This window comes from Molothrus ater, chromosome 2 (assembly GCF_012460135.2).
Source record: "Molothrus ater isolate BHLD 08-10-18 breed brown headed cowbird chromosome 2, BPBGC_Mater_1.1, whole genome shotgun sequence".
NCBI classification, from domain to species: domain Eukaryota; kingdom Metazoa; phylum Chordata; class Aves; order Passeriformes; family Icteridae; genus Molothrus; species Molothrus ater.
Window position 1 is genome coordinate 91,394,667 of NC_050479.2, and position 25,263 is coordinate 91,419,929.

At 42.8% G+C, this 25,263-nt stretch overlaps 1 protein-coding gene across 3 annotated transcripts; it reads left to right on the forward strand.

Moving 5' to 3' along the window:
• The first annotated feature begins 830 nt into the window (after positions 1–830).
• LOC118692605 (uncharacterized) lies at positions 831–24,011 on the forward strand. 3 transcript variants are annotated; one of them, XM_036392551.2, is made up of 8 exons: positions 831–1,026; positions 10,729–11,019; positions 11,660–11,914; positions 13,978–14,073; positions 16,300–16,356; positions 19,348–19,395; positions 20,283–20,404; positions 22,548–24,011. In XM_036392551.2, the coding sequence occupies exons 1-7, from the start codon at positions 972–974 to the stop codon at positions 20,357–20,359; spliced, it is 879 nt and encodes a 292-aa protein (XP_036248444.1). In that variant the 5' UTR covers positions 831–971; the 3' UTR covers positions 20,360–20,404; positions 22,548–24,011. The 3 variants fall into 3 exon arrangements, with proteins under 3 accessions (XP_036248444.1, XP_036248437.1, XP_054370066.1); XM_036392544.2 differs by having other exon boundaries at positions 20,283–20,351; XM_054514091.1 differs by lacking the exon at positions 13,978–14,073 and having other exon boundaries at positions 20,283–20,351.
• Positions 24,012–25,263: the final 1,252 nt, after the last annotated feature.

A 25,263-nucleotide genomic window follows, 5' to 3' on the forward strand; every position in this document is an offset into this window, starting at 1 on the left:
CTTTGGGGCTGTAAGGTCTGCACCTCAGGGTAATGCACTGGGAGTGGAATGCAGGCGAAGGAGGTTGAAGCATCCACTCACAGCAACTCACTGCCGTGAGAGGGAAGCTGTCTCAAAGCTGCCTCTGGAACACTGTCAGAGCAGCAATTTTTCAGTAGCTGCTGAGTACTCATGTTTTCCAAACTGTTGTGGTTTCGCCTTTCTTTCTCAAAAACACTCAGTAGTGTCAAGAGGCCAGTCATCCACTCATGAAAGGGAATCTAAGTGTGTTTGAGTTTTTGTGAATGGGCTGCTGAGCAGATAGTGTCAAAGAAAACCCCTAGAAGTCAGAGTTGGTTTCTGTTCTATTTATTTCCGTCACTCACCTCCCCCAGAGATCAACCTCACCTTGTGTGGAACAGGAGAGCGTGGCCCACCCTCAAAGGCAGATATTACCAGGTGTCCCTCGAAGAGAACAGGGGACATTTTTGGGAGCACGAGGGTGGTCAAACACCAGGCTCCAGGGAGTGTTAGGAGCCGGAGCTGCCTCTGCCCATGGCAGCGGGGCTGGGACTGACCCATCTATTCTGTGATCATTTTCGGAGGCGGCGGAGCTACGTGCCGCCTGCTGAAATTCGTTCTTCACCTAATCTGCGTGGCTCCCATCCACACTAAATGGATTTACTTTCACATTTTCAATTATCACAGCTGAACCTCCCTGAGGTAAGACCAACCCAACAGTTTCTGTCGCCAGCACTTCCTGGAGGTCCGCCCCACAAGCCACAAACGCCCTTCGCTGGCACTGCAAGGCATCCGACCCCGCACAGGGCGCACGGGAGGCTGAACCCTCCGTTCCCCACGCCCCGGAGCTCCCAGCTGAAGCCTCCTCGGGGCCCACCCCGCGGAAGCGGCTCTCGGCGGCGCGGGCGGGCCGCGCTGGGGCGGGACGGGCGCAGCCGCTGCCGGCTTTGGGCTCTGCCGGGGCAGCGACCATGCAGGCGCCCATGTGGCTGCTGACCTCGCTCCTGTGCCTCTCGCTCCTCCTGGGTAAGCTGTGAGAGCGCGGTGGGGACCTTTCCCGACTCCTTCGCTTTCCTTCCTCCGTCCCTCTGTCCCTGTCCCCGTGCCGCCCGGGGCAGCGGGAGCGGGGCACCCTCGGCCGCCGCTCCCCGGGCATTCGGGCGGGCGTGTTCCGGAGCCGGGCGCGGCAGGGATTTGGGGGAGCCGGGAGCCCCGAGGTGCCCGGGGAGCTGCCCCCGGCGCCGCCAGCCCCTCACGATCCCTGTGACAGTGGCTCCCTGCGGGACGGGCGTCCCCGGCCGCTCCTGCCCTGCCCTGCCCAGGGCGGCGGGCACCACCGGGCGGCTGCTTCGGTCCCGCGCCTAAAACCAGAACATCGGCTTGTGTATCGGCCATCCGCACGTCCAGGAGCTCCCCTCCCTGTTGTCGGCAAGTTCCTGTGCCCCGTTTGCTTCAAACTTCATTGACGGGAAGCTTGGGGTGGGGATGTGTGTGATTTTTGTGGTACAAGTAAATGATTACCGTTGACTGCTGCTGAAATAATCAAAGGGCTTCTTAATCCAAATGCCACCGCTGTGCCTTAGGAGCATAATCCTTACCCGCATAGCCCTTGCACTGGGCTGTCAACATGAGGAGGATAAACAAAATCTGTTTATTTTTGAAATTGAAGATGGCTGTACAAACGTTCTTGTCATCAGAGTGAGCTGCTATTGTTAGATGGGCCAAAAAGCATGATTTAATCTATGAAGACCTTATCATTCCTTCTGACTATGGGTTTTGGATTTTTGTTTTGTTCCGTTCCGTTTTCTTTATTCTTTTTTTTTTTTTTTTTTTTTTTTTTTTTGCTTTGGGAGTTTCATGAATGTGCCTAAAATAGGAGCTATTGTATTCCCCTGTTTAAAAAGGAACTTCTCTATTGCTGAGAGCTCAGAGCACCTCCCTGTGATTTCCTCCTCATACTATTCCTGAGGTCTTCAATTTGCTTTATTTAATTGATATGGAGAGATCCTGTTCTGTAAGAGAGCATTGGGTCTTCAATTCCTGAGGTCTTCAATTTGCTTTATTTAATTGATATGGAGAGATCCTGTTCTGTAAGAGAGCATTGGGGATCCCGGTGTGCAGGGAGGACCAGGGGAGAAGCCGGGACACTGCACCCTGCATGAGTCTGCCCATGTTAAGCCTTAGCTGCAATTTCTTATCTCACCTGCAGCGCTTTTGATGAGTTCTAAACGGGTGTGACTAAGGTATGATTAACTGAGTATCTTCTTGTAACTTCCTCTGTGAGTCAAGGCACTTTATTACCTTGCATTATGTAAGTTGGTGTGCTGCTGCTACTCTGAGCACTCAGTCCACGTGCTATAGAATTGCCTAGAGAAAAAAAATTCCAGGTTCCTAAGAACTTACAATTGAAAGGAAAAGGTGATGGTGCTTAGACAGCTAGAGAGTGTAATTGTGGCTGCAAGTATCATAATGTCCTCCTTTAATGAAAAACGTAGCTAGTTCTGTTGTCTTCTCTGTAAAACTTTGATTCTAAAGTGGTTGGTTAGGGCGGGAGATTGGGAATGCAAACACTTTACTGTTGTTCACTAAACTAAATAGCCAGGGTTTCACACCATGTTCTTGTTTGTATGCTTGCGTTATTGCTGTTATGTGTGTGTTGACTATGTGTAAATATTTCATGTTAATTTTAACAAGGTAAAATAACCCATCATCTCTCCATGTGAAAATCAAGGCCCTGAAACTCAGACTGATCTAGTGCATGAAGTAAATCAGTAGCAGTTCAACTTGGCATGCAAGTCTCTAGCCTTGCAAACACCTGTTCTAAACACAGGATGCTGTTGTTAGATCCTCATCCTTTGTCAGCTTTCCCCTCCAGAATCCTTTCTCCATCCAAATTCAAAGCTCTGCACTTATCCCAGTCACGCTGCTGAGTGTCTGGAGTAGGTGAAAAGATGTCCTTCTTCATTCCCCTGTGGAAGTCAGAAGCTGCAGTGTAGCTTTGGTGCCTTCGGAATTCCTGCTCACCACATAGGGATTCCTGCTTTTCACAATGCCAGGCTAAGTCAGTTTTTCATCTGGTGAAACCTCAGACTTGTCAATTACAGCACAAAACCTCACCTCAAGGCTATGGAAGGACTTTGATTTTAGACCTACCAAGAGCATGCTCATTCAGTTCTTGGAAGTTCAAGACAAAACTCTTCAGATCTGGGATCCTGGATGTTGTCTGTGGATGGAAAGAAAGTCATTGTGGTATCTGTGGCCTAGTTTGGTGAAGGAACCCACAGAGTCTCGCGACTTCTGCTGATCAGAGTGACCCTGAGATACGTACAAGCTTCTTTTTTTCCAGCCTGGCTGTTAAAGAAAGAGTCAGGATTTTTCTGTTCTCGTTCTCAAGGTTGTTTATTGTTTCTTATTGATAACATTCTTTCTCCAACCTACTGAGGTCTGTCTGGCAGGCCGGGTTGAGGCACACTGCCCACCTCAGAGGCGGTGTTGTCTTTTTATACTAAAAATTACTTGTACACTATTTACAACAACTTTCCAACACCTATCACCTATGTTAGATAGTGAGTTTCTACTCTAAACCAATCTAAAGGTGCCAGCATCACCTAGAACATGGAGGCTAAGAAGAAGAAAGAAGGACAGGGCATGCCCAAATTCGTCCATCTTGGGACCCTGAGCCCCCATTCTAAAACCCCAAAAATCTATTTTTCACCCTGTGATAAATTCACTATCATTCTCCTTAAACATTCTTGACTTGTAATTCTTCATATAAAGGTTGGTAATTGTTTTTTTCCAAGGGCTAAATCAAAGGCACAGGGGTTTTGGGCTCTGTGCCAAGGTCTCTGAGCCCCCCGGGCAGGGGCTCGAGTCCTCCAGGGCAGCCAGAGGAATTTCCTGGGTTCCAACAGCAGAGAGATCTTTTTGTCCTCCCTGTGGAGGAAGTGAATAAATAATACCATGCCAAGAGGGGGATCACAGTGCAAGCCACACTTGTGAGGATGTTCTGTTGCACTGCAGATGGCAACCAAACTTGCTTTAGCTGCATCAAGATCCTGCCCCAAAAGGAGAGGGAGTATGGGAAGTAAGCTGGATATGTGAACTAGAGCATCTGGAAGCATTCTGCATCTGATAAGTAGTAAGGCTCATCTGAAAGCCACACAACTCTTTCAGTGTTCTGAGCATCAACTCTTTTTTTATGCAGTATTAGTTCTTGCCTTCTAGTTCTTGCATATTCAGATCTATTCCCTAATGCCATTTTCATTGTATGATTGCATTAATGGCTGCTTTGTTTCTCAATTTAACTTCTTTATAAAAATTGAGTTAAACTGAGAAAACCTAGTTCACCTAAAAGCAGAAGTTGCCATCTACAGTACTGAGCACAGACTAACAACCTGAGAGCTGATAAAAATGATTTTTCTTTCAGACTTCTTCTGAGAGTGACCAGCATAGAAAGCAAACTTCCCTCAATGTGGATTTTTGTGTCTGTGTCATTAGGCAGTTCAATAAGTTTGGGCTTGTTTTGTTTATTATTATTTTTAAATTTCCTGGTTTTTTTTTCTCTGTACACACAAATATATCTTCCTTTCTAAACTTTTAAAAATCAGAAAAACACTGGGGTTGCTCCATGTTTCTTCTGTGTCTCTCCACTCCATGAGAGGTGTCATAGGAACTACACTGTAAGGCATTGCAATGAATGTGGGAAAATCTGGACTCCTAACAAATTCAGGTTGTTTGTGGAATGTGGTTATTTTCTGTGTTGCTAGTAGAAATGTCAAACACAATATTAAATAGTATAAATGGAAAAATCAGTTATCAGCACTATGAAGCTGACACCTACTTGTGTTGTTCTGTCCCCTCACCCTTGAATCTTCCTGAATAAACAGAGAATTATAATCAGTTATAAATTCCACACACAGAGGGGAAAAAAATGTCAAACTAAACCTTTGCCCTCTCCTTAAAAACTCTTGACAAAAGCTGAGGTTGTTATGTCATATTAAAACCAAAATGAAACAATATTTTTGCCATTCCTATTCAGCACTATAGGATGAACAGAGTGAAATTTTTTTCAGATAGTTTCTTGCCTTAATGTTATTAATGATCTTATTAATGCTACTAATGATCTTTAGAGAGTGAAGATCATCTCTCGATTGCATACACTGACTCCTTTGATTCTGGGTGTGTTAAAGGTGTTAAAAATGGGTGTAGCTTTGTTTATTTTGGGGGGTTTTTTGTGTGGTTTTTTTTTTTTTTTTGCTTTTCCTTTTGGGTTTTTTTTTTTTTTTGTTTGTTTGTTTTTTTTTTGTTTGTTTTTTTTTGTTTGTTTGTTTGTTTTTTGGGGGTTTTTTTGTTGGTTTGGTTTTGTTTTGTTTTGTTTTTTGTTTTTTCCTTACTAGTCCTCCTATCTGTTTTCAGCCTCATGAGAGCCTTTTGGCCCTGTTCAGGGTGGTATGACAGTGGGCTGGCTGGGTGATACAGGGTTTGTAAGGGACAGAGGTTGTAATTTGGAGTGTTTTTAAGCTGATGTTGCCACAGGTTGGGAACAGTTCCTGTCTGTGGCATCAGTTTGTGTCATCCTTTATAAGTAGAACTGCAAAGATGATCTGGCTAAAATGAACCTGATTGAAGGAAAGAGTTACCAAGACAGATTATTTTCCCAGTGCCATTGATTACAGAGCCTACATGAAGATGTGCTTGTACAGCACAGGAAGTGCTGCTGTCTGGATGCTAGGAATAAGTGACCAGAGGATTTGGAATCATGGAATGGTTTGGGTTGGAGGAGACCTTAATGATCATCCAGTTCCAACCCTCTCTATGGGCAGGGACACCTTCCACTAGACCAGATTGCTCAGAGTGCCATCCAGACTGGCCTTAAACTCTGCCAGGGATGGGGCATCATTCTCTAGGCAACCTGGTCTAGTGCCTCTGGACTGCTTTCAAACAGCTGTTTTTTTCATAGTTCAAGGCAGGCTTAAATGCAAGTCAATTCTGTCCCTAAGCAAAGCCTAGAGACTGTAAATAATCAATAATCTGCAGGACTCAATTTCCTTTGTAATAGTTCACCAGTGCAAAAAGTGGCGATTCCCAGTCCTCTCTCTCCCTGGCCTGTTCCAGTGCCCAGCCACCCTCTGGGTGAAGAACCTTTTTCTAATATCCCACCTAAACCTCCCCTGACACAACTTCAGGCCATCACTTGGGTCTTGTCATTGGTCACCGCAGAGAAGGGATCAGTGCTCGCCCCTCCTCTAGGCTCTCACTCTTGTTCTGCATTTTGCTCACTTCTGCTGCATTCCATGCACGAGCACTGGTGTTCCCACAGTGAGTCACATCCGGGAATTGCAGTCCTTCTGTGGGTGTTTTTGTTGTTTCTTTAGTTGGAGTGGGGATGTGTGTGAAGTTCAATCTGTCAGCAGATTGTGCTCTCTGCATGCCTATTCCACTGCAGGAACAGGCAGACAAAAAAAGGGAGAAGGAAGAATTGGTAAGTCATCCCCATGCATAGTTTAAAAATGACTGGGTAGCCTCTACATGGGAATGCTGCCTGTTGTTGGGCCCTTGCTGAGGGATATGACTGAAGGTATGGGTTTTGTGGTAGAGAGGGACCCAGGCCTGTTGGTAGGTGCCACCCTTGGCTGATGTGTAGAGCTCTGTAGATGCAGGCCCATATTGTCCAGGAGAACAACACACACGTCTCTGAACGTGCTGCAGTGTGCAGGAGAACACCTCTGATTTGGATGTTATATGTAGAATTTGAATTCATTCCTGCACAAATTTTATCTGATTTTATCTTGCAACAACCTGGGCTGCTACAGCTTATGGTTATCTGTGCTCTCTCTCCCCTGGCTGTAGCTTTTGTCTGTGCTTTTACACCGTAGCTCTAAGTGCTTTCTTTCTGGAGTTTGGGAAGTGGATTGTGTTTGTGCTGTGGGGGAATTCAGAAGGCTATGATTGGTGAATGTTCTCATAGTCCTTCTGAACTGAACATTTATTTCAGGGTTTTCTGCACCTGGTGGTTTTCAGGGTTAGGAGGGAGCATAATTGTCTGTGGTTACAGTTGCTGGGGGATTTCAAAATTCTAAAAAAGCTGAAGAGAGGGGGGTAGTTGGGAAGTTACAACAATTAAAAGAAAAATTTACTCTTTAGAAAGTCTTACTCCTGAAGCAAATAAACTACTTATAAAGGCTTTTCCACCCACTTTCAGTAGGTGGAATGTTAGTGTCTTAATGGTAATAGGAGAACCTAGCTGCTTCCTGTATAGACCTAATATATACCTATATGCATATCAAATAGGTATTTGAGACCAAAAATATTAATGATAGCATTAAACATAAAAAGGTCTTAGCTTACAGATGTTCTCCAAAATAACTAGGCTTTATGTCAGCTCCAAGAAAAATAGTGAAGCAAGTCAAACCAGGCAGACAAATTTGGTAAAGAAACATTTATTGCTAGTAAATGGAGGATTAAGTTCTACTTAGTTTGAACTGAATATTAGTCTGAACTGAATCTTTCAGCATTTTAGCAGCCTTTAGCCTGCTAAAATGCTGAAAGAGTCAGAAGTAGTCTGGGGAGTATTAGAACTCGAGTACAGCACTGGGATGTGTGGGTCTGGCTACTGGAGAAGTGAGAGCAGAAGATGATGTAGACAAGGTGAGATGTTGGGTTTGCAGAAGAGGCTTTGCCCACACAATGTTAGCTCCTCTTTGTCTGTGCCACTTTGGGCATGTGATTTGACTGGAAGGAAAGAACATAAAGACTTGGCATAAGAAGGAATTTGAAGAGGGTTTTAGGAGACACAGGAGCTGGTAGTCTGATGGTTTCTGCAGAGGCTACTGGAGGCCTTAGCACAGCACTATTTTGTTGTGTGAACTTTATCTCAGAATAATAGGCTACAGCAAGAAAAGAGGGAGAAGGCAGAGAAATTAAAGAAAACACAGTTCTAGCCTTCCAAAAAGAGTGTGTGAGAGAGTGTTTGGTTGTCACTTCTCCCTCTTTGCTCACCACTGTGGAATAGGAAATATGTTTTCATATAAAATGAAGTAGAAAAGATGGGGAAGGGTTTCTCAGGAATTTAGAAAACATGATGACACATGCTTTTCCAGAAGCTCAAAGATGTGTGGTTATGAGCTTATGCAATATTTCTGTATGATTTCTTTGAAAAAAGGAAGCTGACGGCACTGAGTGGGAGACTTCACATTTTCACTAGAACAGTGAAACACGGAAATAAACCCAGAGATTGGAGTTCTAGGGTGGGAGGAGATGACTGTTATCCTTGAAGAATAACCTTTTCCTTGTCCTGCTGCTGGGAGCCCTGAATGCCCTTGGGAGGAGCTCATCAGCTCCTTGCTGCCAAGCCTTTGTTCCACCAGCCAGCAAGAAGAGAGTGTGCTGAAGACAGCACATCCCCCTGTGCCATGCAGAACCTCTGGAGAGAAAATGTAGGTTTTTTTCAGCTCTGCTTTCCTTCAGCCTCACTGCTGGGCTTGAAGAAGCAACAACTTTGCTCTCATAACTCCAGCCTAGCACTTATGACTACCTGAGAGTAAAGACATGGAGCATTTACCCGGTTGTGGGTAAGTGGTTGGCTGAGCAGTGGTGGCTGTCCTTGCTTGTGTTCTCAGGGCCCAGCAAGCAGCTGCTGTCCTTTCTGGAGGCTCTTGTCAACAGCCCCTGTGGTTTGGCTTATACTGATGTCAAGCCACCACAACCTGGTTGTGTTCTGTGAGCCAAAGCTACCTAGAGAGAGAATTTCACAGTGGGAAGAGCAGGGGGGGATTTCTCCATACTAGGAATACCGTAGGTCCTTAGGCAGTGAGGGATGACTCCTTGAGGAATATGCATTCCTGGAATTTGTCTTTAGGAAACAAAGGTGTCCAACTAGACTCCAGGCTTTGTCAGATCAAAATAGTGTTCCACCCTACCCAGTGTATTGCAATCTTGTGGTCTCCAGACACAAAGTCTGGAGTTCCTGAGTTCTTTTTTCTTCTGGAAATCATGAATAGAGATAGGTGGAAAGAGATGCTCGAGCAAAATGTTTAAATCCACCTGAACAGGGGAGAATACAAAGAAAGCAGATAGGTAGTGTTGACCAGATGTGGGTGTTGATAGCTTACACTGATTACTTCTACAATCCCTGTGCCTGGAAAAGGTGACCGTGTAGGTGCAGACAACAAGAAGTTGCAAACTCCAGTGGCGTGAGAAGAGTGCTTCCATGGGTAAATTGCAAACAAATTGGATATTCCATAGAAAGTAAGGCATGGAGGAGACGTGTGTGCAGTTCTCTAGCCAAGCACATGGAAATGTGTTTGTATTGCTTGTGTTCATTGTGCTGTCAGAGAAAGTCGTGTTTCTGGGGTGTGGCAGAAGAGCTGACAGGCACTGTCCTTTGCCAGTGGGAAAGGAAGGCCTAGCTGACATTCTGTCTGCCAGGATAGAGGAATTGATGTGTCCTTAAACTGATGCCATTTAGGAATAAATTAAAATTATCTGGGTTAAGATTAAACCCAGAATACTAGTTGTCACTTGGAACCAGTTGGCTTGAGGAGTAGACATCTGAAATATTTGTTTCACGATGCATAGCAACTATTTAAGTTGCTGGGAATTTTACATGGTGCAGATTGGGAATCCTGCCTCAATGTGAGACCTTATTTGTAGCTTAACCATGCCCTTCCTTCAACATAGAAGTAAAAAGTTACCAGCTACTGTGGACCAAAATTGATTCCTAAATGCAAGTGTAACTAGAATTCAATACCAGAGTGTTTTTGTCTATGTTCCTGTCTGCCATGGCAGTGATCTTGCAATTGTTCTAGAGCCATTTGGAGCAATTTAGAAGTGGGAGGTTGCTGAAGACTGAAGCAGAGACACGGAGATGCTGTTGGTTTAAAGGTTGTGGTCCTTTCCCCACAGCAGGATTTTGTCTGTTACATCAGTGTGAGAGGTTTTTTTTCCTCACAAATGTAGCTGTTTTCAATGAAAATTAAGGAAAAATCTCTTATCTCTCCTCTGTTGTGGTTTATTTATTTATATTGAATGCCTGGGCATTTTAGCAGAATGTAATTGATTCAAAGCTGAGAGCAGTGGAGGTTTCTGAACAGCTTCATTCTTGCTGACAGCTCTGCAAGATCTCAGAGGAGGGGATGCTGTTTCACACATACTAGCTGTGAAATAAACTTGCTTAAGTGACATTTCAAGGGAAATCCCTAATTCTCCCATGACTTCAGAGCAGGTGCTTTGAACTCAGTAACAGTTTTGCATCAGAAGTGTGCTTTTTACTAACTTGAATTAGTAATTAGTTAGTAAAAAGAAATTACAGTTTATTTGATCAGCAGGAACTTCAGTGTGGGTGTTCTGCAACAAGGTCCTAAAACAGATTTTGGTGGTGATGATTCTTCATTTAATATTTTTCACCAGATCATGGGCAGGAAGCCTAATTCAAGTGAACAGAGGGAAAGTACTGAAGATAGAAGGGCTTAGGATAGGGAAGATCATTGGGGCAATTGTTCTGCCTGGGACCAGAATGTGGAAACTGGATTCCTTTGCCATGCTTGTGATACAATTGTGCTGTCGGCCTGGGTTTGGGTAATTCTTACCTGATGTGTACCTTAGTTTGCAACTTTGTGATGTGCTTCTAACCTAAATTTGAATGTATCTGATATTGAATAGGGCATTAGTTAAGCAGTGTTTTATAAAACAATTGTTGAAGTAACTTTTTCTCTTTTTTGCCCCCTATAGCACATGGCTACCAAAAAGAAATAGTTGGCATCATGGGAGAAAATTTTACTTTTCCAGTACAAATAGACCAAAAAATAGTGGAAATTATCTGGAAGAAAAACAAGCATAAAGTGGCTGAATGGGAATATCCAAACAAACCAACATATTTTGGTCATCTTGGCAACAGGAGTGTACTTATGGAGAATGGATCCTTGACTATAGTTAACTTGGAGAAGGATGATGCTGGCATATATGAGTTAGTGTACTGGGATTCTGTGAAAGAACACCAGTTAAACTTCAAACTTGTGTTAGGTAAGTACTGGAAGAACTGCATAAAGAATGTGAAGCACTATTCACTTTAAAATGTCTAGAGAGGGCGTTGTTTATTTGTCAAGGAAGCAAACAGAAACAGAGGGAGCTGTTCTTTGTCTCTATTTTTAAATTGCTTAGCCACTTTGAACAAATGGCTAAGATGGCACACTGCACTTTCAGGTAGACAATGAAACTTTTTGAGCAAGCTGGCCAGGTAATCCCAGGCATTATGTACCTGTTAAAGATATTCCTGCAGGCATATTACACATTCCTGAACATCTGTGGCATCATCCTGTGCAGATCTACTCAGCCTCACTAGGAGGGGAAATATATGTGACCAGTGTGTCTATTAGTCCTGTGGATGGTGAACCACGAGGACTCTTGGACTAGGAATGGGAGAACCACAAAGAGGAGGTTTACAGGTCACTTTCAGAAACACATTTCTCTCTCAGGCATGTGTGCACATACCCCCACACTTTTGTCTATGCACTCTCCTGCTGCTTTTGTTGCTCCATCCCTTGTCCTGTGCTGAAATTCTATATAGTTTATAAATTAATAACTAAAGTAATTAGAATGTTTTAGAAACTAGTAAAAGGAATTTAGAAACTAAAGTAATATAGAATGCTTTCTCTCCTTCTAGATTCTCTTCCAAAACCTGAAATAAATTGCAGCACCAGTGATGATGAACTTGTATTAAACTGTACAGCAAATTTTCAGGCATCTCTGAATTACACTTGGAAGCTCAGTAACAATCCACACAGATACCAAAACCAGGAGCTTTCCATCCCTTTGAAGAATGTTGATATTACCACCAACGCTACATGTATCATTAAATATTCACAAACAGAAAGGAGCGCTGAAATCTCTTTGATTCAATGCCTTCCAGAAGAAAAAGGTAATAAATGGTCTGAGGGGTTTGTTTGGGAAGCAGCATGGCCTTTGTAATGCTTCTCCTGACTTCCCAGGAAGTTGAATTCAAAGAGTAAAAAGCACCAGAAGTGATTTGTTGGCTAAAAGTGTGTATAAAGTTTGTGAAAAGTATGAGGATGACAGTTTGATCCCCTTGGAAAGATACTTTTTACAGGGATCTCAACAGAATAAAACCTTTAGCCATTACTTCCTTGATTGAGTAATAATAAAGATTAGAAGGTCTTAGAAGATCTCTTCTGAACCTTCTGGCCTTCTGTGATTAATGCTAGGAACTTGTCCTCTTTGTATGCTCTCCATGAATTGGAGTGAAACTATTCAGCCATTTCAAGCGAGTCATCTAGCAGCCATAAGATAAAATAATGAATAAAATAAGATTAAATAATTTCTCATCTAGCATGTGCATGAGTCAATGAGCATAGTTCCTCCTTCATGGAGAGGTCTAAGATAGAAAAGAGAATTTCCCTCCTGTTGCTTATTGCTTTGGGACAGCCTTCAGCTTGAGGCTTGAATTTTTAGGGTTTCTTTAAACACAGAGTGAGAATATGTTTGGAACCATCTGGTTTGTAGGGTGTGTAAGGCAGTCCCTAATGACAAAAGTTCTCATTTCTGTGCAAAAGTAGTTGTCATGGTTTACTAGTACAGTATTCTTCCGTTACTGGAGAAACTTGTTAGATGTGAGGCATATGGTAGGTTGACCTGGCTGGCTGCCAGGCGCCCTTCAGGCTAATCTGTCACTCCCCCTCCTCTGTGGGGCAGGAAGGAGAAAATATGATAAAAGCCTCATAGGTTGAGGCAAGGACAGAGAGAGGTCATTTGGCCATTACTGTCACAGGCAAAACAGAGTTGACTTTGGAAGAAGAGTTTAATTTATTGCCAGTCAAAATCAGAACAGGATAATGAGAAACAAGAGCAAATCTAAAACACTTCCCTGAAACCCCTCCTTTCTTCCAGCCTCAACTTTGCTCCCAATATTGTTACTTGAGCAGGTCTCCCTGAGCAGCACAGGGGGATGAGGAATGGGGCTTGAGTCAGCTCATTATACATTTTCCTTCCTCCTCAGGGGCCTCCTCACACTCCTCCTAACCAGTGTGGGCTCCCTCCCACAGGAGACAGTCTCCATGAACTTCTCCATGAACATGAGTCCTTCCCTCAGTTCTTTATGAACTGCTCCAGTGTGGCTTTCCCACAGGGTCACAAGTCCTGCCAGCAAAGCTGCTCCAGCGTGGGCTCCTCTCTCCATGGGGCCACAGGTCCTGCCAGGAGGCTGCTGCAGTGTGGGCTTCCCAAGGGGCCACAGGTCCTGCCAGGAGGCTGCTGCAGTGTGGGCTTCCCAAGGGGTCACAGGTCCTGCCAGGAGGCTGCTGCAGTGAGGGCTTCCCAAGGGGTCACAGCCTCCTTTGGGCATCACCTCTTCTGATGTGGGGACCTCCATGGGCTGCAGGGGAATCCCTGCTCCAGCACCTGCATCTCCTTCGGCACTGACCTTGGTTGTCTGTCTGTTGGGCAGATTCCCTCACATATTGTCACTCCCCTCTCCCCCTTGCTGTTGTTGCCCAACAGTTTTTCCCTTTTCTTCGAAGTATTATCCCAGAGACACTGCCACAGTTGCTGATGGGCTCTGCCCTGGCCAGCAGCACATGCAGCTTGGCATTATCTCTATCTGACATGGGGGCAGCTTCTGGCATCTTCTCACAGAAACCATCAAAACCTTGCAGACAAAATCCGATACAAGATATTTGCTGAAATTTCATTTGTTTGAAATCTGGCTCAGCCTTTCATAGGCCAAGAACTGGAATAGCCATTGCCTTTCAAGTGGTGATGTGCCTTCACTGAAATGAGGTACTTAACATGTAACTGTCCTGGAGATGGCTCAGGGTTTTGCTAAAACTGACTCTGGTGCAGTAATTTATTGAGGTTACTTTTTAAAAAATAGCTATAAAATATATTTGGGGTTGTAGCTGTACTGAACTAGTGTATCATACAGTTGCTTTCTAACTAACCATTATAGTTTTTGGTTTTTTTTTAAAGGAGACAGTTCTCACAAACGACATAGACATATTCTTATTTCCTTCCTTATTGCACCTGTTATCCTACTGGTAATCCTAGAATTCCTGCGCAGGAAAGGTATGCATAACATTTCCTAATTGAGCTTTATGTGCTTCCAGATTATACTCATCTAAGGTTCTGTAGAATGTGTGAAAATTTCTGACCAGCAAGTTTTTTGTAAAATCAGTAGAAGAAACAAGTCCAATTTAGGCAAAAATGAATAGATTTGAAGGAAATAATGTACTGGACTTTCTTGCATTCTGACACTGGGCTCTGAGTCCTAGGAAACACTGCAGCTGGTATTTGCATAGTTCTCCTTCAGACTGGGTGTTTGATTTACAGTGTGTTTCTACTTACCAAGTATTTGTAGCCTCTCCTGTTCTTAACTGAGTGTGTTTTCACTAATTTTTAAGAGCATTATAAAGCTGCCCTCAAGATCCCATTTACTGGTGGAATCGGCTTGTACCAGATCTGAATATCCTATGTTGAGTCCAATCTGACAACTCAGTGTGGTCAATTGATAAATGGGACCTTCTGTGCCTCCTGACAGCTTGTGTTGCCATCATCTTGGAGTTCTGTATTTGTTTTTTGATCCATCCCTACACTGAATTCAAGTATCTTTTTTGTAAATCTGACAGTTTAATCAGAAATAGTAATTATAGGCTATCACTCTGTATCTTTTTCTGCCACATTTTTGGATTTCTGTGTTAAATTGTCTTCTGACTTGAAAAAGAGGGGCACACCGTATTTTCTCCTTGTGTTGGAGAGAGTCCCAAACAGGAATATATTTCTTCATCCTATGCCTGCTCTGCATGGAAGATTCATGTTGACTTCCAGATGGGGCCACCACATGGAGATGGCTGCAGGGTGAAGAGTACTGGAGGCATCTCCCATCTGGGAAGGACTAATTGATGATATTCTGATCAGGACATAAATAGATGTATATTGCATGTGGACCTTTTGCTTTCCTGTTCATTGTCCATTTGGTTTCTTTTGGCATGGAATCATAAAATAAAGTAGGTGGGAAGATATCTCTGGAAGTTTCAACCAACTTGCTACTCAAAGGATGACCAACTTCAAAGCTAGATCAGGTTGCTTAAGGCCTTGTCCAGTCAAACTTTGAATAGTTCCAAGGGTGGGAATTTCCCAGCCTCTTTCAGCACGTGTTGAACTGCTGAATCACTCTTGTAGGGAAGGAAATTGTCTTTATTTCTGTTAGGGATTGCCCTTTGGCAACTGGTAGCCATTGCCTCCTGGTTTTTTCTGAGAGGGGTTTCCTTTGTTTTCTGTAGTTAGTCGTAGACTGCAGTGAGCCATCATCGTCTTATCCTCCTTCTTTGAGGCTGAACAAAGCCAATTCTCTCAGCACCTCCTTGCACAGCTCCTGCCCCTAGACATCTTGGTGGACATTTGCTGGACTAACTTCAGAAACATGGTGTTTTTACATTAATTGGGAGACTTAAAACTAGAGAGAGTACTCCACATGTGGTGTCCCCAATATCGAATAGAGAGGAGGAATTATTTGTGTTGATGGGCTGACTGCTCTTCTGCTAACACAGCCCAGTACTTGGAAGCCTTCTACTGCAAGGGCACATTTTTCTGTGTAATGTTGAGCTTGTTCATGCTTTCAGGTCCTTTTCTGCAGAGCTGTTTCCTAGCCAGGCAAAGCCCAGCCCCTGGTGGTCCATGGGCTGACTTAAGAGATTCAGGACTTTGTTTGCCTTTGAATAGCACACCTTTTCTGCCAGCATGTTTCTCCAGATTGTTGAAGTCAGTTTGAGTGGCAAGCCTGCTTTCCAGCATGTCCCCTACTCTCCCCAGTTTGATGTCATCTGGAGGCTTTCTGAAAGTGCCTTCTGTGTCCTTGTTCATGTTGGTGGCGTTAAACAAACTGCTCTTGGTGTTAACACACAAAAATGTCACTTAAAACTGACCATCAGTTAGAATCAAAACAATTCCGTTAATTCCCTTGAAACAATAAGGGTTTGAACATGCAAGAAAATAAACCTGTTATACCTTGGTAGGAGAAGCATTGCACAGGTATAATCAAACAGCAGAAGTTTGCTGTTTTAAGTACAAGATATATAATCAGAAATTGTTAAGCTCCACCTTAGATTTGATGAGATGTGTTCTGACTTGCTGTGATAGGAGACCCAGTTGCAGTATTCAGTTGCATGTTTTTAGTGAAGTGTATTATTTTTTGGTTCGGGAGTTGGAGAGGGGAATGGAATGGATGGAGGCTGTCAACAAGCTTGCAAAGGAGCAAAACTTTGTAATTTCTCCAAATATTCTATTTGTGTGCAGGTATAATTAAACTTGGAAGAAAGACTGCTCAGAATAATAGTCCAGTGAATGGCTCAGGTAAGAAAGTGTCACAAATGTGTGGAAATCAGACTGGTGCTTGGTCTGGGCTTGTCAGTTTTTATTGTGTCAGTGTAGTCTTTCATTGGAGAGGTAAAGGAGTAAGTTTTCTTTGAGTGTAGTTATTTTGTTTCCAGGTCATTAATACATACTTTCTAAAACAAATAAATTACTTTATGGGAGAGCATGAGCAACTTTACCCTGGGAACAGCCAACAACAATCTAACTCAGAGAGAGGTCAGAAACCTGTATTGGGGTATTAATGTTTCTAAACACCTGCTCTTGGTTGGAGCAGGGAGTCTGATTTGCTGTTTCCTTTTTTGCAGGGTCTGAGGTTTTGAATTGGTTTTCAAAGTGGGCACACACAGAGTCAAAATCTCACTTGAGGTCCAATACTGAATGATTATAGGAACCTGCATCTAGTGAATGTGTTAGTGGGGCTGGCAAAGTTACTGACAGTGAATGGCCTGAGATTTTCCTGGTCAGCAGCTGTCTTTGGAGGTGAATTACCTTTCTAACAATGGAGAATTGGGGCTGGCCTCAGACTGAGGGCTGGAAAAGTGCACACTGTAGGGCAATCTGTCATTCCCCTCTTCCTGTCCAGATCTCTGCCTGGGCTTCTGCCATAAATTCTAATCTGCATTGAGTTGGGGTTTTTTTGGTGGGTTTTTTGGGGTTTTTTTTGTTTTGTTTTTTGGAGGATTTTTGTTTGGTTGGTTGTGAATTTTTGTTTTGTTTTTTTTTTTTCTTAGTGGTTTGTTGAATTGTTTTGGGGTTTTTTTACTTCTTCAATTTGCAGCAAGATTGTGCTGTTTTCTGGCTTCTTGTGTGTTGGGGTGTGGAAATCACTTTATACAGTGAGCAGCTAGGGAGGGGGACAACTCCTTTAGTCTGTGCCCCTTTCTTAGGAGTGAATTTGGCTATCATATTCTAGCTTGTTGCCAGGACTGTGGTCTGTTATAGGAACCAAACAAAATTAATCCCCATGACAGTCAAGCAGACGGGGGAAACCAGGGGAAGATTCTTAAGAAATGTTCTGTTCCCAGCCCAAACAGTGTTTCAGTGGGAAATGGCCAGAGCTCCTGCCATCAGGTGCATGCTCAGTGCCCTCTTGGACTGTTCTGGTGTTGAGCTCTCAGTGCCTTCATGTGGGTGCTCAGTCTGGTACCTTACATTTGTTAAAGCTGTGGTTCTAGCCCATGGTTCAGAGCCCACTGAGGTTGAGACTATGGATGAATCTGAAAGTGAGAAAATGAGGAGGATGGGTAGGAAAAAAACCCCAATAAACCCCCCAAAAAACCTCATTTTGGTACTGCACTTAAATTTGCTTTATAATGTTTCTATTAAAGATTCTTTAAGGTCTGCAAAGAGCAAGGGTTTAAAGTTACAGTGTTAGTGCAATACAGATGAAGTAAAAAAAGTAGATGTTGATTCTCAGCTATCTCTGGCTCTTTTTGGCAGATCTGTGCAGCTTTACCAATAGATCTACATGGGCAAGACTTTTGTGAAGTTGTAGGCACAAATATAAACAATGGTGGTCGTAGTCTGGGACCTTAAGTGGTTGCTGGAGGGAAGCTAAAGTTGAAATTAATTGTGAGTCCTTAAAGTGGCATAACATAGTGGTTCTCAGGAATATCTTTAGAAAGTGTTATAATGAAGTTGTCACTTTAGGGCTGAGTTGCATATTGTGCCAGGGTTTTCCATTCCCCTGTTGGCCTAGAAGAACCTGTTGCCTTAGGAACAGTAAATGTTGATGGGTAGATCAGTAGAGGAGAAATAAGAAAGACCTGGAGGCTGGGTTTGATAAACAGCACAGAGCAAACACCTTCTTGGGGCTTCACCTTCCCTCTTGATATGATGACAATGATGCTGCTTTTGCCATCTGTGGGGAGAAGAACTAAGCATGGAGGAAAGATAAGAGCCTCAGCACATCAATCTAGAGATGGGATGCTTAGCAGCTTGCAAAATTCATATTTGGGAGATACTTCATCTAGAAATGTCGTTCTCTAAGGAACAAAGCCTGCTGTATCTTCCTCTTGCTTTATGCTTTAGGAAAGTCTTTGACTGCCTTCATCAGGCAGTTAAGCAAAGCTCCAGTTTTGTTTTCTTAGTCCAGTCAGTGTGAATTTCAAGGAAGTTCTGGGACCTGTATTTTTTCTAGAAGTTGTTTTAATGCCAAAGGGTTAGTGGAATCGAACATTATTGTTCAACTTGAGAAAAAATGTCAGTTTTTTCCCCAGTCTTTTGCACTAGCGATTCATTCACTCATTAACTCTTCCACCATTTCCACAAGTGGCCGATAATAAGGGGTTGGAGAAAGCAGAAGCATTTCCTATAAAGGAAAAATAATCACCAATGATGACAATAAGGAAAAAACTCAAAAAAATTCAGAAGCCCCTGAGGTTTGCTGTTTATTCTTCCTGCATGTATTGTAGTGGGTATGGAACAGCTTTCTTCCATCTGAAGAAACAGGGATTGTGTAGTTGATGGTGAAGGTGTGGTGCACTGCAGGATTGTGTCATCACCTGTGTAACTGTTTCCATATACATAGACCTGGGTATAGGAAAAGGAGAATTGTTTTACACCTGATTTAAAGTAGAAAGGAGGGAAACACACAGTTCAGGTAAGAGAGGAATCAGGTCCATAGATAAAGGTTGTCCGTTTGGACACGCGTTGCAGAAAATAAAATCCTTTATTTTGTTGCAGAATAAAATGGGAACATCAGGCAGGGGAGTCAGTGCACCTCTGTGCAGTGCAGCCAGCAGCACCTGGGGAGCAGGCAGTCACTGCTCTAGGGGTGGGAAATAGCAGGCAAGGCTATGATGTCCTCTGAACAAAGCAATTTCAAGCAGGGCTTTTGCTGATAGCCCAGCAGCACTGAACGTGCAGAGGGAAGGTGTGGCCTGTGCTGGGGAGGGGCAGAAGCCATGGACTGTGCTCCTCAGGGACTGCAGTTCCCTGATCTCTTTTTGTTCTCTGATCTCTTTTCAGACAGAGCATTGAATGAGAATGACAGGGACCTGAAAGACAAGCAGGAAGGTAAGTGCCTGTTCTATGGAGCAGTGAGTGCTACTGACCCAGCAGGCAAACTGGCCATGATCCCTTCATAGAATCATAGAATCTGGTGAGTTGGAAGGGACACATCAGGATTGACTCCAGCTCCTGCCCTGCCAATGACACCCCAAAAATCACACCATATCCCTGAGAGTGTGTTCAAGTGCTTCTTGAACTCTGTCAGGCTGGGTGCTGTGACCACTTCCCTGGGAGCCTGTTCCAGTGCCCAACCACCCTCTGGGTGAAAAACCCTTTCTTGATATCTGGCCTAAACTTCCCCTGACTCAGCTGTTTCCTTGAGTCCTGTCACTGGTCATGAGATTGAGGAGATCGTACCTGTCTCTCCTCTTCCCCACATGAGGAAGTTGTAGACTGTGGTGAGGTCTCTCTTCAGTCTCCTCCAGGCTGAACAGACCAAGTGACTTCAACCACTCCTCATAAGGCTTCCCCTCCAGACCCTTCACCATCCTCATGGCCCTCCTTTGGATGCTCTCAGAGCCTTTTTATATTGTGTATGCACACAGAAACGATGCAGATGGCCATGATATGAATGAAGGAGGTAGTGCCTGGACTGTGGAGCAGTCTTTGTTCAGTGTGAGTTTTGCCTCATACCACCTAATGGGTGGCACCACAGGCACTGAGTGCTTCCTGTGCTTGTGGAGGGATTGTGAAGACAGTGCAGATCAGGAATGGAGGAGAGAAGGGAGGTGTTGGATGGTGATCCCATGGGAGTGAGGCATGTTGGTCAGGGTTACTATTGTTGCCAAACAAATGGTCCAAATCTCAATCAGATTGTTCTTGATCCATCTGGGGCAGAGAGGCAGAGTGTTGTGAGGTCCAGGATTGTCTGAATATTGCCTTTGTCCTTGCAGAAGTGACCCAGGATGCAGAAGGTGAAAATGGGGTGCACCTGGACAGCTCTTCCAACGGCGCTAAAGAACGTATGTGAGGGTGGAGCTCTCTGCCTTGGGAGAGTGTGCTGACTGACACTGAGGTTGACACTGAATAATTTTCCTTTCTTGGAAAAAAAAAGAAAAATGTCATTTTGTCTGTTATACAGTCCTTACTTGAGTGGTGTAACTGTGGGCCTCTTATACTAATTTCTGATATTTCTATTGTAGGTGAATGGTCACCAATCCTTTTGTGATTGTTTACCATATCAGTAAAATACTTTGAACATGCACACCCTATTTATGTGTATTTATAAGTTATATACAATTATTACTATTTTCAAGTATGACATACATTATAAAATATGCACAAATTAAAGGTTTAAAAATTATAATGATGAAATAAATAGTACTTATATTTTTAAAATTTTATTACTGGTGCAAAAATACTTTTTTCCTGCACCACAATGGATTGCCTTGTGCACACCCACTTTGGAGTCTGCTGGTGCAGGTAATCCATTTAAACATTCTCAAAATGCACAGCAGTGTGAAAGCAAGTGGCACCTTACTGCTGCAGGGTTTTTTGTTCTGCCAAGTTTGATACTTCTGTTGAATTACCAGCCAAGCAATTGCATCTATAAATTCTGGTATTTGCTGAAGACAATGTTGAAAAGAGGGGTGCAAAAATCTCTGAATGTGAAAAAACATGAATGAATGGGAGGCTGGGAGAGAGTTAGGACTGAGTATAAAAAACCTGACTCTGTGATGCAGACAAAACTGCTGATGAAGTTGTCATGAAACGAGGAAACGGACTTGGAATAGTCTGCATAGCTGCAGAGGGAGTTGTGGTGTGTTGTAATAGCTGAGTAAGATCCTGTTAGCTGACAATGAGCAATACTGAAAGTCAAATGAAGCAATTCAGTGTATTATTCCTGGTCCGTGTGACGTGCTGCTTTGCTGGGCTAAACAGCTGTGCTCCTGAGTCACCCTTAAAGGTTTAGCATCTGGAACTGCTCTGCTCTTATGTCGTGCTGAGGCACCAGATGCAGCTGTGCTTGCTTTGGTTCTGTTTGCAAACCACCTGAGAACAGAGCATTTTGTGTGTTCTGGGGGTAGGGGGTGGGTATGAAACCTGATGCTTACCCTTGAATCTGTAAAGTGACAGAACCCTATTTCATATTCAGACCCTCTCACTGCACAGACACAAGGAAATAGCGCGTGCGCGCACACACACACACACACACACCTGGCTTTTTGGTTGTGTTCTTTAGTATCATCAGTAAGGTAAAGCAGTAATGTTGCTTGGATTTTAAACACATGAATCATAAAAATACTTCAAGCCTGTCCAGGGACCTTGTGAGAACCAGACTAGGGACAGCTTTCTTTTTGTCATCATCTACAGAGCTGTGTACCATATGTCACCATCCTCTGCTCTCCTACACCGTCTCCTGACATCTTATCTTGGTGTGATGCTGAGCTAGAGATTAGTGGAAGAGATGGGTAGTGCTATCAAAATGGGAGCAAAGACCAAAGGATGTGTCCTGGCACATCCAGGTGGCTTCCCCTTACAGAGTTGCTATGTTTGCAACAAGGTGGAAACAGTGATGTAAGTGGGCTTGTGGGTGCTTTGTTGGAAACCAGCCTGGTTAGAGGCTGATGCATGTTTCATGTGGTGAGTTAGGCTGGGCATGTAGTCTTGAACTTCCTGCACTGTAACTTCCCTTGGCCTTCAGTCTCCTTGTCAAATAAGAGCTGTATTTTCAATCCTCAAAAGAGAAACCTCCAAAAGCACCTGGCATTATTGTGCGGAAGAAATAGCAGCAGCAACACGTGCATGTGTGATGCACCACTTATATTGAGATCATGGATATAAAACATTTGAAGTGGTGTCTTAACTGCCTGATTGTGTGATCCAAAGTCATGGAGTCAGAAGAACCTCACAGGTTAACAGCTGCTTAGCAGGGGGCTGGCAGTAAGTAATAAATGTTCTAAATGTGGTCCAGTTGCAGAGGAATGTGCTTAATCCTAAACAGATAATTTGGGTAAAATGTTTAGAGGCAATCAGCTACCATTGGTGAGGTACCTGCTCTGACTGGATTGTTAACAAGTCATGGGACAGTGTCTTGGTGCATCTTCACAGCCCTCATTAGTATCTAAAGCCTGCAGTATTCTCGTGTACCTAGTTCAGTTTCTAGAAGAAAAGACATAGTAATTTACCTGTGTGCTTTTCTTATTCTTTTGTTTCAGATCTTAAAGCATAAGCAAATAATTGCTTTGTTGCCCAAACAAACATGGAAGACAAACAGGAGAATTCAGTGATGAAGGAGGTGCTACCTTTTCCCTTCCACAAGCAATGAAGTTGTCAGAGCTTCATCAAGAAGCCCTTTGAAGACAGGCTGAACTGTTTCCAGTGCCTATTTTTTTTTCCTCAGGAAAAACAGACTCCTTTTCTAGTTTTACTATGTGAAGACAAATAGGCCAAATCATGGAAAAAATGTTTGAATTGTTTTGTATATGCTTTTAACAAACCATTTGGTTTATTATTGTTTGTTATATGGTTTGTTTTATGAGGTTTTTCTACTAACACACTAAAGCCTCTTTTTAGTTAATATTTAGATATTTACAAAGTTACATATATATTGGCATGAATGTGAACAAATCAAAAACTGATCAGCTTTCACTTTTTTATCAGTACCTTTTTACAGTCAGAAAAAAAAACTTCATCCTTCAACAGGCCCAGATGGTGGAAGTTTCCATATTCTAGTCTTGGTTCTAGACAAAGCTATGTCCTAGATTTGCCAGATGCCTGGCAAATGGATCATCTCCTGACAGTGTTTCATTCTGTGATAAAACTACATTTCAGCTTGTTGTTGCATTGTAACAAAGCTGTTATTAACAGCAGGTTTGGGCTTTTCCTAAAGCTTTTTATATTTTTTAAACTTTTAGGACTTTTTAAGCCTTTGCTCTTCATATTTTTCGAAGAATGTCATCTGACTCCTACTCATTCCTAGGAAATAATAGTATGTTTTTAAGTTGCTTGAGACTAGAACAAAAACTTCAAAACTGAAGCCGTGTATATAATTAAATTTAAAAAGAATCAAAAAGAAAACCACCATGCATTAATGCTTTCAGAACATCAAGTTATGGGGTGTTTTTCATATGTTTACATGTTGGCTGTTTGTGAAACTTGAAAGCCAGTTTAGTTCATTTTGAACCTGGTATATGTAAAGAATCATGAAGCTCTGACACTGGTAACCAAAGATCAGAAGACACTGGTAACCTGCAGCTTTCCACTTGTTTTGATTTTTGCCCTTTCCACTCCCACAATTTCTTCTTCTATATGCAGCTGTACTGCATGAGTGATCAGCTTGTATACTGTATACTGTATATTTGTATGTACAAATGTTCAAAAGTCACTTTTGGTAGGACCTTTTACATCTACTTCTCTCTGTAAATATTAGTAATTTATTAAAAAAAAACATTCAAGATGTAAAAAACATTGTCATGTCTTTTTGTAATATATACATGCATTTTTTAATTTAACCTTAAAAGTTACTAACTGATCCCCAAAATAATAATAAAAATAACCAAAGTGATGTATTTTATATGGGCTTTTTTATTTGTTTGTTTGGTTGCTGTGTTTTGTGGGGGTCAGTATTCCTGACCCAAGTGTCCTTCTCCATTCTACCTTCAATAAATTTATCAGGATAATGCTGTCTGCTTCTTAATAACTTTTTAACAAGTCTCTTCACAAAGATATCCTTTGTTGTGGTTATCATGGTAAAAATAAACCTGTAGCTTGTTTGCCTGCTTGGGCAAAGTCTTATTTTTTGTTATTAATGTGAGAAATAATAGTAAAAAAATTATTGGTGAAACTGGCTGAAACCACTCCCAGAAACTATACCAGTTTGTGTCATGGTCTCCATTCATCCCGTGCAATTTCATACTAAACAACACAGAAGGGTTCATATTGTGTGCTTTTGAAAATTCTTTGACTCCTGGTATAACTGACATTGTTTCCAAAGCAAGAAGCAACAGCCTTCAAAAATAGTAAGCAGCTGTGGTTAATTAACCTCAGTTGCTGGAAATCTTCAGAATAGTTTGTGGAATTTTGGAGCTTGATCAGAAGTAGAAAAATCCATTTACATGGGAGGCTGACATAAGACCAAGAACTACAAGCTCAACAGTCTCACTGCCAGCTTTCACCCTTTTACCTTGCATAGGTTCTTCTGGGCATGAGAAACTTCTGGTAGAACTGCAAACCACAGTTTTCAAAGCAACGGTGAAGCTTTTTTTTTTTTAAATTGGTATTGTTGTTTCTTTGGGTTTTATGAGGGGTAGATTTTGGGTTTTTTTTTCCTATAAGGATGTGAAGTCAGACATTTGGGAGAATAAATTCACCTCACTTCCTGCTGGTTTTGGTGACAGTATTTGCAGTGCCATTCCCTATGTCCTTCTCTTCAAATGTCCCCTCAATAACTAAAGAAGAATAAACTTTGTTTTTCTGTGAAAAGCTTGTGTCCAATCTTACTTTGCAGTGAATGGAAAAACAGGCAGTTTTCAATAGCAGAGAGTAGAAGCTCACTTGAAATGCAGTTATTTTTGGCCTGTAAGCAACTTGTACCCAGGAAATGCTGATTGTATTCCAGGAAGTGAGCCTGCCCTCTAACATCCCTGATGCTGGTGGTAAGACCTGTTTTTGTTAATAACCAAACTCACAGTGAGTAGAAGCTGCTGCTAAGTACTTGTGCCAGCCTGATTGATTCCTTGGTCCTGACTCTCCTTGCCTTATACTAGCTTTTACCTATGAAAGCAGTGCCTACAGGAGATGTTGCTCTAATTAATCCCAGAATAAATGAGATCAGAGCTCGATATCTGCTGCAGAGCTGAAAGTGTGAATTTTGGTCCCAAAACTCAACCCACAGTTGGGCAGGCAGCTTTGTGTTGTGCTGACATGCCCAGC